This window comes from Mustela nivalis (assembly GCF_964662115.1).
Source record: "Mustela nivalis genome assembly, chromosome: 10".
Taxonomy (NCBI): Eukaryota; Metazoa; Chordata; class Mammalia; order Carnivora; family Mustelidae; genus Mustela; species Mustela nivalis.
In genome coordinates this window covers 78,588,009-78,607,725 of record NC_139029.1, presented here as the reverse complement: position 1 = coordinate 78,607,725, position 19,717 = coordinate 78,588,009, and the positions used below count along the sequence as shown (strand labels likewise).

The 19,717-nt window shown below is 39.8% G+C and overlaps 1 protein-coding gene and 1 long non-coding RNA gene across 3 annotated transcripts in view; both read right to left on the bottom strand.

Annotated features, from left to right (window-relative positions):
- LOC309843344 overlaps positions 1 to 7,062 on the bottom strand; it is a 47,639-nt gene extending 40,577 nt beyond the window's left edge. The window contains exons 1-2 of one of the 2 annotated variants that reach the window (XR_014300086.1): positions 5,558 to 7,062; positions 1,362 to 1,470 (exon numbers count right to left, since the gene is read on the bottom strand). This is a non-coding gene — a long non-coding RNA (uncharacterized lncRNA). The remainder of the gene's footprint in view (positions 1 to 1,361; positions 1,471 to 5,557) is intronic. The other variant, XR_014300087.1, reaches the window with a different exon arrangement.
- Positions 7,063 to 7,376: 314 nt separating this feature from the next.
- RWDD3 (RWD domain containing 3) lies at positions 7,377 to 17,833 on the bottom strand. The gene is made up of 4 exons (XM_082688751.1): positions 17,698 to 17,833; positions 9,855 to 10,342; positions 7,967 to 8,082; positions 7,377 to 7,868 (listed from the first exon to the last, which is right to left on the bottom strand). Exons 1-4 carry the CDS (start codon positions 17,780 to 17,782, stop codon positions 7,754 to 7,756), a joined length of 804 nt encoding a protein of 267 aa, XP_082544877.1. The 5' UTR covers positions 17,783 to 17,833; the 3' UTR covers positions 7,377 to 7,753.
- Between the last annotated feature and the right edge of the window lie 1,884 nt (positions 17,834 to 19,717).

The window sequence follows — 19,717 nt, the reverse complement described above, 5'->3', positions numbered from 1 at the left end:
AAATATTGTAAGAACTCTGGCATTTTTAAGAGCCAAGCCTACTTTTATAGAAGAAAAATCGAGAAATAAATAATAAAATAAGTATGGAGCTTAATGAATGACTATAATGAAATGTCTGAGAAATGAGCACCTGGTCAGGAAGGCGAACATAGCTATCTCCCCCTCCAAAAACAAAACAAAACAAATCTTTACATGCAACCCCAACCACAACGCCATCCTTCCCCCCTTGCAGGTAACTGCCATGCCGACTTCTAGTATAACAACTGCTTTGCTTGACTTTGAGTTTTAGCATGGGAATATTCATCTGTAATTGAGTGCTGTTTGCCTGCTTTTGAACTTTTAGAATCATATGGCACATATTCCTTTGAGATTACTTCATTCGAGCATTCTTGCTTTTATAAAAGGAATCCATATTGTTCTATGTGGTTATACTTTGTTCCCTTAGTTTGCCCTACTATATTCCATTCTATGAGTATACCACAATTAACTCATCCATTCTTTGTTGATGGGTGTTTGGGTTGCTTCATTTGGTCTAATAAAAATAATATTGTTATGGGCATTTTTGTATGGGTAATCTCACATGTTTGTGCATGTTTCTGTGAAGTATATACCAAGAAGCAGAAATGCTGGGTTATAGGATATGGGATTGTCAGTTTTTCCAGATTATAGCAAACTGTTCATTCAAAGTAGTTGGGTCAGTTTATACTCCTGCCAAGGGAGTGTCAATGTTGGCATTGCTTCACTTCTTTGTCCACTCTCACTATTATCCATCTTTTAAACTTTAACTCTTCTAGTGGGTGGCTTGTGGTATTACTGTGGTTTTAATTTGCATTCCCCCTAATTACTAATGACATTGAGCACCTTTGCATACTGTTTTGGCCATTTGGACAGTTTCAGCTGTGAAGTATCTATTCAAGATTATTTTGCCTGTTTTTCTACCAGGTTGTCTATTTGTTAATATTCTGGAAATGAGACCTGTATCAATTAAATGCTAAACGCCTTTTCCCATTCTGTGGCTTACCTCTCCATGATCTTTAATGATATCTTTTGATGAACAGAAGTGTTTTATTTTAATGGTGCCAATTTACCAATCTTTCCCATCAAGATGTTACTTTTGTGTCCCGTTTAACACTAGGATCTGAAGGTCAAGAAAAAAACGCTTCCGTATTTTCTTCTAAAATATTTTTGCCTTTCCAAAATACATAATTTTGGTCTCTAATACATCTGGAATTAATCTTGGTTATGATGTTAGGTAGGAGCAAAATTAAAATTGTTTTTTCTCCATGTAGGTAACCAATTGTTCCAGGACCATGTTCTGTCCTTTCCAAATGTGATTCCTATAACATCCCCATTGAACTCACCAACTGGGCTTGGCAGAAGCAGATGGGTCTCAGAGAATGGCTGTAGAATATCAAATTTGGGTAGATAATTGATTCCAATCATAATTGCTATTCCAGATGTGGTCTTATCCTGCAACAAATCAAATAGCCCTGAGTACTTGGTATCCAGCTCTGGATCTGGCAAATGCTTTTTCTTGGTATCAATTCATAAAGCCCATTAGAAGCAGTTTATTTTTACCTAGCAAGTACAGCCTGACACTTTGACTTCACAACTATATTTTACTTTGGGACTATATCATAGCTCTGGCTCATAATTCAGTATTCAAGGACTTCATTCATTTTAACATCCCTCTGAACATCATGCCAATTAAACCTGGTAAACAGAAATTAGCAAGTACTCTAAATACCTTATCCAAAAGAGGGAGATAAAAACCCACACAAATTCAGAAGCCCAAAAGCATGATGAAGTTTTTAGGGCTCCAGTGTTGTCAGGTATATCCCAGGATATCACAAGTTGCTTGCCCTTCTATGCCTGCCACTTAAGTACAGTGATTCCTAGGCATCTCTGGATCCTGGAGGCAATATATTTTGTCTTTCAATGTGATGTTCTGCCCATTTGATGATTAACCCATGGAGTTGCCTGTTTTGAGTGGGGCCCAAAGCAGGAAAAAATTACAGATCCAAACTGCAGTACAAGTTGCTTGCTGAGTGGACCTTGCAACCCAGAAGACCCAATGAAGCTCAATGCCGTTATGGCCTGTGGTGATGTTATGTAGAGCCCCTCACAAGCACAGTGGAACTTAGGGTTTTAAATCAAAGCCATGCTCTCTTTTATGTTTAAGTATCCTTCTCTTAAAAAAGACCTCCTAGCCTGCTCCTGGATCTTGGATGAGATTAAACACTTGACTGTGGAATACCAACTGACCATGTGACCCAAGCTACCTATACCATGAACTGGGTATTATTTCATCCATGAAATCTTAAATTTGAGTATGTACAATGAAGTGATGTGTGCAAGATCAAGCTCAAGCAGGTCCTGAAGGCACAGGCAGGCTTCGTGATCAAGTGGCTCAGATGCTTACAGCAACTATTGCACGAGATTCTTCTCACGTCATGAGCAGCACCCATAACATGTTAGCCAAGGAAGGACGAACTCAGGCCTGCGATACAGATGGTCCTTCACAATATGCTTCAGCAATTACCATTCCAATCTAGAATATCTCTGAAAGGTTGAAGTGAAATCTTCTCAGTAGGCAGAGCTTGGAGCAATACTTCTGGCTATCTACCTTGTCTAGGTAAAGAAATGTCCATGGTATAGATCTACAGTATTTCATGGGCAGTGGCTAATGGATTGGCCAGAAAATCAGTCCCTTTGAAAGAATGAGATCAGAAGACTAATGACAAGGAGATGAGGCAGAGATACCTGAATGGACGCCTAGGGACAAGCACAAAATATGAGGATATTTGTGTCCCATGTGATGCTTATCAAAGGGCAACCACTCTGAAGAAAGTCTTCATTGATCAAATGGACAGGTTGACTCATCCTGTAGACATCAGTCAATTTCTTTCCCTAGCATCCCAGTGCCTGCTCAGTGGGCTCTTCTACAAAGCAAATGTGGCAGCAGGGATGGAAGTTATACATGGGCTAAGCAACGTAAAATTTCTCTCACCAATACTGACCTTGCTGTTATCACTGGCAAGTGCCTAACCTGCTCTGAACAGATATCAATGCTGAGCTACCCGTAGGGCCTCACTTCCTGGGAGATACCATCTGCCTAGTTGCTAGTTAATCACATTGGATCTCTTCTCTAGTGCAAGAGCCAGCAATTTGTTTTTATAAAAACATGAAAGCCTTATTTTGGATATGAATCAGAAGTCCCTTCCTATAATACTACCAACCACAATACTATAGACATTGTGAGAACAAAATACAACATCTAAATGAGAAATTTATTTCACAACAAAAGAAATGTAGCAATGGGCTCATGACTATGAAATTCATAGGTCTTTCCCTGTACCAAATCACAAAGAAGTAGCCAGCTTGATAAAGTAATATAGTGACCTACAAAAAACTCAGTTACTTGGCCAGCTGGGAGGCAAGATTCTGAAAAGCTGAGGTACTATTATACAAGGTAAAAAAGTATTTTGAATCAGTGATCAGTATAAGATGTATTTCTCCCACTGCCAGAATACGAGGGTCCAGAAATCAGGGAATAACAATAGGATGGACTTCTATCCATATTATATTTAATAATCCACTCACTGAATTTTTTTCTCACCTCTGTAAACTTGGGCTCTGCTGATTTGGCAATCTTAGTTCCCATGGAAAGAATGTTTCTACCAGGGCACGCAAAATGACTCAAATCAATTAGAAGTTGAGATTGACACTCAAATATATTAGGCTCCTTATGATATTAAACCAACAAGCAAAGAAAGAGGTTCCCATTATGGCTGGGGTGCTGACCCAGATCCAGCAAAATTGGGTTACTGATATACAGTGAGGTCAATAAGAACTATGTCAGGACCCCAGGAAATCCTCTGATTTGCCTCTTAATATTTCTTGTTCTATAGTCAAAGTTAATAAGCAACTCAACTACTGAGGACTTAGATCCTTCCAAAATGAAGTTCTGGCCACTATACTAGGTAGAGAGCCTTGACCAGTAGAAGTGCTGACCAAGAGCAAAGAGTAGAGGAAGAAGTTATAAATACCAGCTATAGGTTAATGACCAGTTATAGAAGTACCAAAGTACTCATGAAAATTTGCTTCATTGTTTTTTCTGTTTATCTTTGTATTTATTAACTATTTTTCCTTCCCTCTTCCCTCAAGTTCTTCCCCTTCCTTCCCTCAAGTTAGATATAAGAGATCGTGGTGGTGGTGAACTTTATAATTTTATCTTCAGCTTACCGAACATCCAGGTGGAATTGTGAAATTGTGATTGAACTAGAAGAATTAACACTGGTGAATATAATAGTAACTGATGACACTTTAGTTCTCCCCCTTTGAGGGAAAAGGCAAAAACCTCTTTATTTGTACAAAATATAGCTAAGTCTGCATAGATGGAAGCATAAAAATTGTACAGAAATTTAAATATGGGTAGGGAGTATGTGGGAAAGCTTAATAGCTAAAAGGAAGATTGTGCTGGTTACCTCCTATGGGCACTTGGGTCTCTCCCCTCACTTCACACACACACACACACACACACACACACACACACACACATCTTCCTCTATTCTGCTGTTCATCTGGGTTGGGATATTCTAACTACATTTCCCGGACTTTTTTGCCAGCTGGATTCCTGTTGGGTTTGGTCAATTTTGGAGGAACTGCTGGAAGATCTGAAGGCAGCACAGGGTTCTGTGATAGTTGCTGGCATTTGCTGTAGTGGTAGCAAGTGGCAATTCCAACAGACCAGAGATAGCACCTTTAGCTCTGGTCTAGGCAGCACCAAGTGAGCAGATCTGGGACCAATTACAACAGTTTTTAAAGTGCAGCAGCAGGAATACACTCTTGGCCATTTCTGAACTCTGAGAACATCACCCTCCCCTCTTTTTCTTTTCTGTCATCCAGTCCCATTCCTTCTCCTTTTTGATCTTCCAGCCTTCTAACCAATTCCTGTTTTAAATTCACTGTTTGAAATACCTAAGCTGGTTTAGGATTTCCTAACTGGGCTTTAACTCATTAGCTATTTCTTTAATTATTTTATTTTTCAGTTCTAGAATTTCTATTTGTTTTTTATTTTATTTTTCAAATACAAATATACCATGTCACCTTTTATGGCTTCTAATACCAGTTCCAAGTTTGGCTTTTGTCTATTAGAATATACTAAGCATAACTTTTCCATGATCTATGTCTAATAATTCCAGCAGTAGAGTTCCTGTGGTTCTATTTCTATTGTCTATTTTTTCTGTTGTTTCTTGCTGATAATATCTTGTCTATTCATGAGTCCAGTTATCTGATTATTTGCTGGATACTGAATTTTAAAACTTAAAATTTGCTGGATATTGAATTTAAAATAAAATATTAAAATTTTAAAATAGATAAAATTTGATGCCTAGGATAATGTTATCTTTCTCCAAAGATCTGGAGGATATGGGGGCATTAGAATCACGGACTACTTTAATCCAAATTCAAAGTTTAAGACTTTCTGGACCTAAGAGAATCCTCAAAGTTTAGCTATAGTACTAGGACAATTAGTTTATTTATACTTCAGTCTTACTCTTACAGTGTAGTCCTTCAGGAGTCCCAGCCCTTGGCCTCACCTCTTCTGTCTTCTGGGAGCCCTAATTGTCTCTTCATAAGTACCTCAAGCTGAAAAGAAAGCATTAGAGTTTGAGGTAAAAATATCAATGGAAGCAATTCTCTTCCTCTAAAGGTAAGAAACTATCAGAAAGACTCTTAAAGATTTTTTGCATATAATTTTAAATTTTCTTTTATCCAGAGATGGTCAAATTAAATTAATGTAAGTCTCTAATACTGTCAAGGTTAGTTTTGCACTCTGATATGTGTATTTGTGAAAGACTCAGATGTAAACATCCAAGAAACTAATCATAACTAATACTTTTTAAACATAATTTTAGCAAATAGAAATTTAATTAATTTGGAGAAAGTCACTAACAATATTCAATTTTGCCTGATTCAACTTCTTCTCTAGAGGGTCAAATCTGAAGCTGAAAGTTGGGAGAGCCACAAAGCATGGTGCGGAAAACACTTGAACAAAGAAGAATCAAAGTAAAATAATGGACTAGCTGTTCTGTTGTGATAAAATTCAGACCAGCCCCCTACTACTTTTACTGTTACAGCCTTTTTACTGTTACAGCTTTGATGGCAATAACCTTTAACCTCCTTACTTAGTAAATCAAATGAAGTAGTAGTAATAATGACCAGCCTCAATTCTCCAGCCTATTTTCAGTTGAGCATATCAGTAGCCTAGCTTCTCCTTGCCATCTGCTGTTCCCATAGAACAACCTAACTATATTTACCTGTTCTCCAAGAAAAAATCATAAATACCCTGGAACGAGGTAAAATGAATCAAAATTCCTTTCTCATTAGAACCCCATAAGATGATTAATAGGAGGTACAATTTAATTATAAGGGTGCCTGAAAGTGAGACAATCAAATTGAACCACCAAAGTCCCAGAACAGCACTGTCAAGAAACACTACCTGCAAAAAAAAATAATTAAAAAAAGAAAGAAAGAAACACTACCTGCATGCTACAACATTTCATGATTTTATAATGACATCACTATACTTCACAGATTGCAGTGAGAGGGATTTGCATGGCCTTTTCCTCTATCAGCTGGCCCCTTATTTTGGAAGCACACTTGGCTTTATGAACACAAATACCTTTTCTCAAATAATAAATGCCTCCTTACGCTTTTGTTACAGATTGTAATACAAGCCTTCATTTTATGGCTTCTTCTCTCCTTAGGTCATTATATGTTTTAAGATTATCATAGTTTAACAGATTTCCTAAGAAATAAAAAATAGTATCTCTATATCATTTCCTCCATCTAATAAGTTCATTTTATGTGAAACATTTCTTTTCTTATAAAACCTGAAGATAAGTTTTTTCAAAAATTATTTTAAGGGGCATCTGGGTGGCTCAGTCAGTTAAGCATGTGACTCTTAATTTCAGCTCAGGTCATGAATTTAGAGTCTTGAGAGCACACCCCACATTATGGAGCCTGCTTAAGATTCTCTCTCTCCCTCTTCTGCCCCTCCTCCCCAAAACAATAATATTAACTTTAATTTTAATTGACCCCAAAACAATAATATTAACTTTAATTTTAATTGACTCCCTAGTCCTATAACTAACTAGTGTACTAATAAGTACTATGCTATCTAGGACCCCATAGAAAGTGATCAAAAGTCAAGTTCTGTATTTAAACTGACAGTTTATATACTTGCACAAAGAAATCAGTGTTATATTTTTCATAACATCCAACTTAAAACATAGATATAATAGGCTGAATTGGGGAAAATCATGACCAAATGCTAAAAATGTAAACATGAAAAAAGTAAACATGAAAAGAAATCTTTTAAAAAATTCATTTAATTACAAGAAAATTAGCTAGAAAATTGCACAGTTCCAAACAAATCCTCTATATAATCACAAGGGCTCATTTACCATCATTTCATATTTATCTTTCAAATAACATTCCATCTATTAAACTTAGCCTTTACTGGCAAAAATTGGAATATATGGGCATTTTTAAAGTTTAATAATCCATAAGCAAAATGGGCTTTTGTTCCTGAAGTTAGAATGGTGTCTATCATTTTGCTTCAGAGAAACTTTAAAATTGTTTCCTTACGATAATTTCAATTAACCATTCCCAAAATCCACTGTAAAACACAGAACAAAACAAAACAAAAAGCCACCGCTGTCTGACTAAAAGATTCCTGTCTTCCATTTCATTTTACCAGCCCAAGCACAAATTCAGAGAAAAGCTTCTTAAGTCCTGCAGTTTCAAATTCCTTTTGTAACTCATCCAACGATGAATACTCTTTGACTTCAAATGCCAGAAACCTGCATTATACAAGAGAAACTCATGAATATGCCTAGATTTGTCAGAGTATAATTATCGATTCAGTTACTTTTCCATCTGCAATAGTACTAAATTATACCTTTTGTGTTCTGTCTGTACTTTTGTTTCAAACAGTACACTAATCATTTTCTCTTTGCATTTCTTTCCACTTGAGTCCACATCTACTTTGGAGGTTTTTTGAAGAAGCAGGTACTCCTAAATGATAAATCAGTACATTAAGTACATATCTTACTCTGAATCTCCAAGTCCTAGTTTTAAAGGAGCCATGCATCTGCAGGCTTATTTTCCTGCCTAGAGTACTCTCTTTCTGAATCAAGCAGTAAGAGGGCTACACTGTCTTTCTATACTAGGCAGCAGAATGTGCTGGTAGAAGGAGGCCTTCAAACAATGCAGGGTTAAATCTGGACTGCACAGCCTCCTAAATCTGATTCCAGGCTGGTTACTTAAGCCCACTGTGCCTCAGGAATCTACTCCAAAAAATGGTACTCAGAACGGTACCTACCTTATGGGAAGCTGTGATGATTAAAAAAGTTAATTTGTGCAAAGCACACAGAGGACACCCTGGCACAAAGTGCTTTGGCACAATTAACAGTACCAGCTAATGGTAGTGTTATGACTACTTCTGCATCTGAAAGAAATTAACAGGCACACAGCACTTACCTGTCCAAATTGGATGACATCTATAAATACGTACCTGTAATTCTCAATCCTGATATATAATCTTAAAAATTTTAACAGAGATATTTATATTAAATGGCATTTTAGGGAAAGCTCATAAAAAAGAAAGAACTCTTTAAATAAAAAGTACAATTCCTCTATATTAGCAACATTCTAGATATATGAAATAAATACTTATCAATTGAAGGATCCAATCTGCAAAACAGCTGCCTTAACCTAACACTCCTGAGCTGGCTTAAAGAAAAATCTGAGCCTTTTAGGGAAATATGAACAAGGAAATTAATTTGTATTCATTCTGTCAGCCAGGAGTTTACCCAGAATGTCAAGTTTTATAGATATACTATAAATCACCTTGCAGTATCTGGTACTTCGGTCAGACCTCAAACCAAGACTGATTCAGCTTTAATTATTTGTGGTATCTATATGCTATAACCCCAGCACTAATCTGGTTAGCCAAATGCCAAGTAAGTATTGTGATAAGCACCCATTCTGAAAAAGCTAGGTAGTTATTCTACAAATCTTTCAGATTATAGGTTGTGCAAACTAAATCTGTTTTGAATAAATTCAATTGAAGTATTCTTGATCCAACCCATCTGAAAGCATAAACCTATTAAGTGATTTGTAGTGCTTTCAAGATTTAAAATATAATAAGCAGCTTTCCTTGTCTGGTCCCACATAAAATAGGTTAGGTGAGTTGAGCGTGCGAACTTGGGAGAATCTGAAGAAGATCATGATTTTGAAAGCAGCTGCTGAGACAAGTCAGGTGGAAAACAAAAGTTAGGTAGGAGGTGACAAGCTGACAGCGTAACGATGCTACTTCCACTAACACTAAATCCTGGTTAGGAGGAATCAGCTCCTCTTTCCAGGTATTACAGAAGCCAAATTAAAGTGTCTGAATATGTTTTTAACTGCCAAAAAGTTAGACAGTACCCACAGACAGACACTGTGCCTGAGGAATGGAATACAGATATGCACAAACTTTTAGTGCACATTTAATAAAGTTGAGGCTCAAAGCTAACTAAAGAAACAAAATTCATGCACTATAGAGATTTTTTTAATGACCTATCCCTTTCATTATGTGGAATAATTTTTTAAAATATAATCTACTTATTCTTCAAGGCTTGCAAGTTTGTTGTTGTAATTAGAAGTTAGAGACATTCTTTAAAAAAAATGGAGATCCATTAACATCTTAATGATTAACCTGCCCCACTGTCACAAAACACACTTATAGACACACCATTTTAGCAGAAAATAGCCCAATTCATATTTAACATTAAACTTTTTGGCACCTTGATATTGCTTCTGTCTCCTTGTAGTAAAATCAGTATTATTTTACCCACGAACATCAGTTTTCCTGTCAGCTTTAAATCGGAAGCCCACTTCTCAATAGTTTTGATATATTTGGTCTTTGCTCTCATGTGATCTAAATGCAAAAGAGTTAGCCACAGTCCATCATCCACAGTCATGCCAGTTGCAGAAGTACACTTTTCACTGCCACTTCCAGTTTCTGGTTGGTTGAGGACATGCCTGAGATTTTGCTGAATCCAGAGCACCAGCTCGTGGACCATAGGTTCCGACAAAAGGTTCTCTGCTTGCTTAAGTAACTTCTCCTTCACAGTCACTGACTGGGCCCGGGTCAGGTGTTCAGAGTGAACTGAGATACCAGGTAAACACGAAGGGTAATTGACCGGCAAATGGAACACCAATTCTAAAAGTACGTCGGCACCCATGAGGCCTTCAGCTTTTGTGAGAATTCTGAACACCGTCCCCTCTGTCCCTGGAAAGCATCCAAAAATAATGATTAGCTATACATAATTCGATTTGAATGGCACACTAAGAAGTTAAGATTTTCATTTCCAATGTCAATTGATGTTTCATGAGAAAACTGGATATATTTTACAAAGAGACACATAATCCCAAGAGAGCCATGATTTACAGATTCTCTTCTTCAACCATACACATATACACATGGATTCCTGCATCCAAGCATCCAGAGCTTCTGAGGCATTTCCACTGGCTAGTGCCCCATTTCTGGTCAGGTTTACCAGAAGGCTTTCTCATCACACAATTTTTTTTTTCCTACCCTCACTTAGTTCTAACTCTGGAAACTCGTAATGAACTCACATGAACATACAGAGAAACAGTGCTGCATATACATAAAATCAGTGATTAATTTAAAAGTTACACAGTGCATCCAAGGCAGGTCATCGGGTGGCAGATTCAAGTCAAAGCAAACACCACAATGCAGTGTAGTTGCAGGGCCCAAGAAACTGATGACTGTGCATGAAACAGTAACTGCCCGGCCCTGCTCTTTTCTGACTTCAAATGTATTAGTATCAGTGTAACATGAAGGTAGCAGAATGAACTAAAATGGGGCGGACATCAATTCAGCCTTCTCTGGCTCCACGAGGAGGAGGGGGAGGCACACACAGGCTAGGAGATGAAACACTGCTCCCTTTCAGATTTGCTCCACTTCACCCCTCTGATGTGTTCCACACCGCTTCACCCCACTTTTCAAAAAGTTGATAAAACGTCAGGCTGATTCATTCTGCAGGGGGCAGAAGCACACACATCAGAAGAGCAGAGTAGAAGAGAACTGGGTGCAGACCAGTATCTTTGAAGCTAACTTGCCTCTCTCTACCCCTGCTTCTTTCTCCACAAGCCCTTGTTCCATCCTCCTTCATGACAGAAACAGGCAAACCTTTCTCATTTTCATACTTGGATTGCTGCTCAACAGCCTCAACAACTGGAACCTGGCTACGCCCCGCGCCCCGCCCCAGAAGAACCAAACAGAACATTAATGTGGCTTTCTAGCCACCTGATTCCACTTATGTAAAAGCTATTGTTACAGACGTTGATTCACACAGGACCAAACACATCTGCTACAGAAAGGTTTTTGTTGTTGTTGTTTAAATAGACTTTTTGGTATCAGTGGCAAAGAACTACTATTTAAAGACACTACCCAGAAACACAGACAGCAACCATTATAAAGACCATATTAAAATGATACAACTAGGGGCACCTGGGTGGCTCAATGGGTTAAAGCCTCTGCCTTCAGCTCAGGTCATGATCCCAGGGTCCTGGGGTTGAGCCCCGCATGGGGCTCTCTGCTCAGCGGGGAGCCTGCTTCCTCCTCTCTCTCTGCCTGCCTCTCTGCCTACTTGCGATCTCTGTCTGTCAAATAAATTAATTAATTAAATATTTCTAAAAAAAAAAATGATACAACTAAAATGTGTTTACCTAAGTAAAATGGGTATGGATAAAGAAAAATTTTCCAAACCTTAGCATATTCCTCCACAATTCATCATGTTTCTCAAAACCCTTCTTTCTTCCACTGAGTTCCTTATTTTTTAAAATATCTTATTATTAAATAGAGTCCCTAAATGTCAGTTGGATCAGTACATTTCACTATGTGAAATGGGCACTATAAATACACCTACAGACAATGTATGACCATTAGATGGAATAAATTCTCCAGAAATCCTTTAGGGAGCCTACTTTCTCCCTGAAAGGGAGGCATAACTTCTAAAGATCTTCATACCTTCATCATAAATGAACATCACCCCTATAAACTCTGTCTTATGATTTCCATGGTATTTTGAACTAATTCTGTGGTACTCTCACACCAGAATTATTATGGTTTAACCAAATGAACTACTTTCTTCACCACTGGACTATCTAAAATTTTCTTTTTAGACAATAGCCAAGAAATAATTCATAAGTTATAAGAAGCTTTTAAATTTTACAGATAAATAGCTCTGAGCGCTAGCTTGTAACCATGGGGCTCACAGGTGCAGAAGTCCCTGCTACCTGTGATAGGCTAAATAGTGGTCCCACAATGTATATGTCCTAATTGCCAGAACATGGCAAAGGGCCTTTGCAGATGTGATTGGGTTATGGATCCCGAGAAGGGACCTAAATGTAATCACAAGGAAAATGTAATCACAAGTGTCCAAGGCAATGTAATCACTGCAGTCAGATGCCATGCTACCAACTTTGAAGACAGAGAAGGACCATGAGCAAAGGGATGCAAGAAATGAGCTCTAGCAGCTGGAAAAGGCAAAGAAGTGGATTCTCCCCCTCCAGCCCCCAGAGGGAACACAACCCTGCTGACCACTTGCTTTTAGTCTGGTGAAGCTGATTTCAGACTCCTGACTTTCAGGATGACAAGAGGAAAAAATGGGTGTTATTTTAAGCCACCAATTGTTGGAAATCTGTTACAGTAGCCACAGGAAACTAATACAGTACCTGTGTCCACAAAGCAAGCTTTCCCTTCAAGCAAGAATCCCTTTCTGATCAAACCCCTGAAACCCACAGTGTTTCAATCTCTGCCATGTAAGTATGTATATACCTGTTCCTCCCCAGTGCAGGTAACCAACTGACAGAAACAGGCAGTTCAGGGAGAAAGTAGGAAAATGCTATTGAGCTGGCCTTTCAAATCCTTACCAGTTTTCATTTTTCTCTCTTAGGGATTTTCTGGTCCTAGGCAGCAAATAGAAAACAAGGGAGAAGGGAACCTGGGTGGCTCAGTTGGCTGGGCATTCAGCTCTCCATTTCGCATCAGATCATAATCTCGGGGTGGTGGCTGGGTGTGGAGCCTGCTTGGGATTTTCTCTCTCCCTTCTCTCTCCCTCTCTACCCCTCATCTCTCTCTTTCTCAAAAAAAAAAAAAAAAAAAAAAAGCAATGGGAGAAATCCTTACTTTTGCCTTAGAAAACTATAAAATTATTAGTTATATGTTTAGAAGAAAAATTGCTTTGATTCTTTCAAGAACTGGAAAGGATTAACATTCTTCCTAATTGGTCTTCTCAGAGACAGTGACTCTGCCCATTCCCCCCACCCACCCCAACACATATACACATACTGGGGCTGCAAACTAAAATTACACAAAATGCTGTTATCTCTATAGGAAAATGAAAAGCCCAATAATGACCTCACTCTGCTGATATTTAATGTGGTAATAAAATTATATTCTTTTAAAAACTCATTTTCTCCCTAAAACTCTAGAAGTATGTGCATTACCTTTCCATTTCATATCTGCTTTAGTTTGTACAGGCAATTAAACTGGCTCTCTCTCATGTCAGAATTTTTCATATAACCACATGTACTGTCTATCTGATTTTTTCATTAAAGGAAAAGAGAGACACAAAAAACAAAATTGCCTCTATCTGCTTTAAGACTATTAACAGCTTAGAGTGATTAACAGAAAAAAGAATCGTGCTCTAAATCTAACACTAATCTTTGCCCCTCCCTGAGCTCAAAAAACACATTAACTTACAAACTCATCATTGTCAATAAACACCTATGCCCTAGAAAATTTACACTTGCCCTAGAAAACTGAAATTAGGATTCCTAAGTTTGAAGACCTAAAGAACCTACCAAAAGATGTAGGCCTTGCCTCTGGTTGAAATTCACATATAAATTCCCTAGTTTGTTTGTTTTTTTTTAAAGTAAGTCACTCTGCCTTATAAGTGTATCAATTTCATAAATAGAAAACTAACCAAAATAGGTTTCAGACCTTGTTCTTCCTTACAAGTACATGAAAGAAATTGTATACCTAACCACACTCCAAACAACAGAAAATCAAACTAGAGAAACTGAACTGAACCCCAAATTCCACAGCAGTGTTATTTTTAAGAATTTCTGTTTTTAATAGCTACACAATAGGAACTTAATAAATACTGTCCAATAACAGAAGACATTGGAAAATGTAAACAATTTAATAGAATGCATTCTTCAAGATTTATTTGGAGGCCATTAAGAAATCACATACAACTGACTTTCCTTTTATTTGCTTCTTTTTTTTCTTCAATTTTTAGATATCTCAAAGTAAGCCGTTATTCAGAAAACCAAGAAGCAGGCCCTAGTCCCCTGTTGTACTTCATTGCACGGGGCTTTCTTTCCTCTTCCTCCCAGGCAACTCACCACAAGTATGCATCCCCTCGTGCTTGTTTTTATGCTATAGCTGGGTTTTTATATGTGTTTAAAAATGTGGTTACAGGGGAAAAAAAGCAAAAGGAAAACTAAAAATAAGTGAAGCTAAAAGTGGCAATCCCATTCCTTTAGAAGTTAAGTTCAAGGCTGAATTGATTTTGCAGAGGTGAGCACGGTACTGACAATCAGCAGGAAACAGAGCTGAGCAGATTTAGAGGGGTCAGTGGGTGACAGTCATGATTCATTTTGCAAGAGGGCCCAATCCAATCTGAACATGAGTGTTAGCAGAAGACAAAAATTCATGCTGAAGCTACTGTGCAACATATTATATGATACTGAGTCTTATATACCTCCCATTTTACAAGTTTCTGATCCACAAGATAATTTCCAGAACTACAACTCCACATATAATGAGCACTGACTACAGCAATATAATCTGTGACCCTCAACTATCAGGAAAATGAGGATTTATAACAGTATCCATTTTACCTGATAGGTGTGCACACAGATGCATGCCCACACACACCCCTGTAGAATTACTCTGAACATAAGTTGGGTGACACCCATCTCCTTTCTATGGGGGCTCTTATTGCTCTTTCGTAAGTGTTACCCTTGGTAAGAATTCTTTTCCTCATGCAGCAGCCCCATCTCTATTAAGGGTCCATATACTCTGGTGCCTGATGGTTACTTAACCAGCCTGAGCATCTGTTAACTTCTCTATGAAAAAGCTAAGAGTACCCCTCATCAGGTAAGATTCATTTGAAGTATGAGGTACATGGAAGGTGACCCCATTAAACTTGGCACCTGGCCTGACTGGACTATACAAGGAGGGGCAGAATACTTCTGATTTGGTCTACCCATAGCCCTCCCTAGTAGACAGCAGTGTGGGGATTTACATCATTTGTACCTTTAAGAGACAGTTATACCTGATGCTTCTTACTATAGGCTTACTGTAACCACTGTAAAGAGGCCATGTGCTTATATCCCCTGAAATTCCCAACATAAATTAGCCCAACTTAACTGATTTCAATTAGTCAGCCTCTTCAATCTGATGGCCTTTATAGTTGACCCCTGGGTTGGGAGCCTAACCCTTCCTGGGCAATCTCATACCAGAAGTGCAATCCCACCTACTGGGATGTTCGCCTAATTCCAGTGGCAACAAGAAGCAGCATTATTTGTGGGGAGGCCAGAATGGAACTGATGGTGTTAATGCTCTGGTATCAATCTTCTATCGTCCAACCCAGGCTGACAGTGACCGTGAGAACGACAGCCAGCAGCCCACTTATGTTTACTGTGGTCTATTAAAGAAAGCCTTACCTTACCCTTAATTCCCAGTTGTGGATATCAAACATCCTTATTTCAATCACTCAATTGTTCTATTCTCCAATGAACCTTTCAGCAACAAAATGTCCTAAGTTGTTACACTGAATTCTTTTATAATTCAATTACTTATTGATGCCAGAATGCTGAATTAAATTAATTAGGAGGCATGGCTTGAAAGTCATGCTCAATTTAACAGCAGATAAAGGGTCCACAGTGTTCTCGCTATTAAAAATCTGCTCTCTTTCTTTCAATGCTTACTTTTTTAGGTTTTCTCTGACTGGTCAGCAGTATCATGCATAGCTATCTATGTACTCATGACCCAGCTCACCACCACTCCATCCTCTTTAAGGTGTGATGGGAAATCTTGTGTTCATTTTTCCAGGATATTTCAACTGAGCCATCATGAAAGAATTTAGAAAAACTGATGATCTCCTAAATAACTGCCTCAGGCAGAAGTAATTATCAATAAAGAGACACATGGAGACAGTAAGAAAGATGAAGAATTATGAATCCTCCAATCAGAAGGAGGGTGACAAGAAAACACTAAAAATAAAGTATTTCGGATGGACTGTCAACAACAGTTTCTATATAGGATACAAGACAGGCCAGGCACTGAAAAGGAAGCAGCTGCATTACCCAAATTGGTTCACAGTGCCTAGAACATAATCGTGGTCACACAGGTGATGCAAGGAAAAAAGAATGAAAAGTCTTGGCTCTGGCTTCCTGTGTGAATAACCAACCAAATGATACCACGAAACCCATCTTAGTCCTAGATGGTTTTCTCACAATACCCAGAACATTTTTAGACTACTTTCTTAAAGGTCAACCAATCTATGGTCCGAAAGGCAACTTTAATAGTTGCTGAAACATAACAGAAGGCTAAATCCCATGCCAAAGAATTTACATAATGTATTTAAAAGCTAAGTGAAAATTGAAAATTATTTGTATCACTGCACTTTTTTCAAAATCTGCAGTTCTGGTTTTTACTTAATATAAGTCACAGACAGGGACAGAATAAATTTTAACTATCATCAAAAAATAGCCAAAAAGAACCCTTCTGGACTGTAAGCTCGCAGAGGACAAGGGCTGTGTCTCTGAAACCTTGGGTTTACAGGGCATCAGTACATGCCGGCTGAAAGATCAACACGCCAAAAGCCTCTGACAGTCACCTTTCAGCGGGCCAGAAAAACGCAAAAGAAGAGCAATCGACTAGGAAACATAACCGAGAAAAGGTTCGGATAGAGCATAGAGCCAATTCAAACATTCATTCAACAAACATTTAACTAACCACCATATGCCTGGCACTGTCCCAGGAGCTTAGAGTTTTGTGATTACGTAACAGACAGGGTCCCCGCCCACCTGCTGCTGGGCACCCTCAATGCCCTTAACAGAGTTACAACTATGGTGGGTGCCCTGAAGGAATAATGAATGCACAGAGCTTAGGAAGGACACAATGTAATCTGGGGTAGCTGGGTTTAAATTGGGGGTGTCAGGACAGGCCTCTTTTCAAGGTGAGACCTGAAGTCAACACGGGCGGCCCGGGAACCCGGACGGAGTGCGTTCCGGGGCCAGGCTGCAGAGGCGCAGGGCCCGGCGCTCGGCCGGTGGCGGTGGGGCGGGGGCCGGCCGGCGGGCCGCACCGGCCTGGGCGCTGCGGTCTCGGTCCCCTGCGGGGCGGAGTGCACGCCGACACACAGTCCACGTTGGAGGGGGTCGTCTGAGTCACTCTGCCGGCTGCTCCCACACATCTCCAGTCCCGGGGCGTGCCGTTCCATCCTTCCACTAGCCGGGTCCCCGAGGGTGGACCCTGGGGCAGGCAGCCCGGTCCCAGTGGCGGGGAAGGACGCCCGGGCCCTCCCTCGCCGGGGTAGTCACCTGAGCGACTCAGCACTTCCCACTCGTCCGGCCCGCAGAAAATCGCCGCTAGGGCCGAGAGCTCCTCCCGCGCGGCATCTGCCATGGCCGCCCAGGCTCCGCCGCCGCCGCCACCGCCCCTCCACTTCCGCTGCCGCCGCCCTCACCAGCCCGGAGCCGCGCGGCTCGGCGGCCACTTGGGGGCGCCCTGCGTCTCCACGGTCGACGCGCGGGGTGAGGACGCTGGCTTAAGTGTCTGCCGTCCAAGCTCCTTGCAGTCCTGGCGCAAGGCTCGGTCTCTTTGCGGGGGACTTTTCCCGGGAGACTTCTCTCGGAAGCCAGAGGCGACCGTACAGCGCCCCCGCTGCTTTCTAACAGAGGAAGGTGGGAGGCCTCCCAGCAAAGCCCGAAATCCCCTAACTTTAGCCCAGGCTTTGAACGCCCACCATTCCCACCCAGACTTGGCCCTGGGCTCGGGGTAGAGGACAGAGTGGAAGAAAGGAACTTGAAGCTTAGAAAGACAAAAACAAGCAGGAAAGTGATCAGTGAGGAGGTGAGCCCTGGTCCGGCCCAAAATGGAGCTGGGTGTTGGGGACTTTGCAGTCAGCAGGAAACACTCTGTCCGGATGAAGCTGTTGGTGACTCTGGCAGTGTGAGACACCCGGAAAAGGCCGGGGGCAATAACGAGCCCAGATGCTGAGCTGAACCTGGCACTGGGACTATGAGCCAGAGTCGGATTCCTGAGACCTGTTTCTCTTAACCCTGCAAACGCAGAGGGCCTACAGCTCCTGCCATTCTAAGGATGTCACTGGGGTGGCTGTGGACTTTGTGGGTCGTTATGTGCCAGGGTGCTGGCAACGTCTTAACTTTCCCAGTTGTCTCCTGCCTTCACAGGGAACAGCCCAGACTCCTTGGCCGTGGGAGGAGTACATCAAGTGTGGAAACGTAGCAAACTCTAGCTTTTCAGTATTACTCATTTTAGGATACTCGATGAATACAAAACAATGGGACACTTAAAGCTTTAATAATGGAATGATCGTCCTTGAATTCAGCATTTCAGTTTAAGAGTTTGAGCAACACCAATAGGATAAGAGAATTATCAATCCATTCTGTTCCAGCTTTGATATAGTGAACAAGATTACGAAGATCCTCTGAGATAGTTCTATCAGCCAGCATGTTTGGCTTGTCCTTTTGTTTTTCTAAGTAACAATTTCAAATTCTGCAGCTCCAGGAAGTAGCTTGTCTAGCTCACTGAGGTTCCACAATTTTTTTCTTTGAGTCAGAAATAAATTTGTAAGATGAATTAGAGAACTTAGACGGCTACAGGGTGACTCCTGTCATTGACCTACACAAGTCACAACAAAAATCATGTTACTATCCTCAACATCGTTCCCACTGTTGCTAAAAGGGGTTTTTAAAAAGGAGAAGACGCTGGCTTCCCCCACAAAAGAAAGGAAATCTAACCAGATAGACTGCAGGAGAAATGCTTTTCACAGGATGCCATGGGATTTCGGTGACCCCAAGTAATTAGGAGCACTGCTGTGCACATAATTGGGAAAGACAAAGGCTTATTTAAACTCATAATTATCTCTGATGTGGCCAATTTGTTTAATAATTTTTAAAATTTCTTTGAGTTACTTCTAAAATAGCAATTCAGTAGGTTCATAATTAACTTCTAAGGAGTTTGGTAAACAAAAGAATACATTTTAAATTTAAAATATCAATAAGTTATTTGATTTTAGTTTGAAGTCCAATGCCAGTATTAAAATACAAATTTTAGTTATTAGCCTTATTTATTAAGGATAGTCTACAAAAAGTCAAATAGTTCATATCTTATTTTTAATTTCCCAAATTCAACATAAGTGATGGGAGTGAAATAATATGAACAGCAAGGCTCCACTTGTCAGAAATATTAGGAGGCAATCACAAAACCTGCTGTCAGCTAGGGTTTCATGAAATTGATGTAAGAGTACATCAATCTATTTAAAATTTTCTTGTCAATATGTTTCTTCTTTGCTCTTCCTTTCTCTGTTGATTTCTT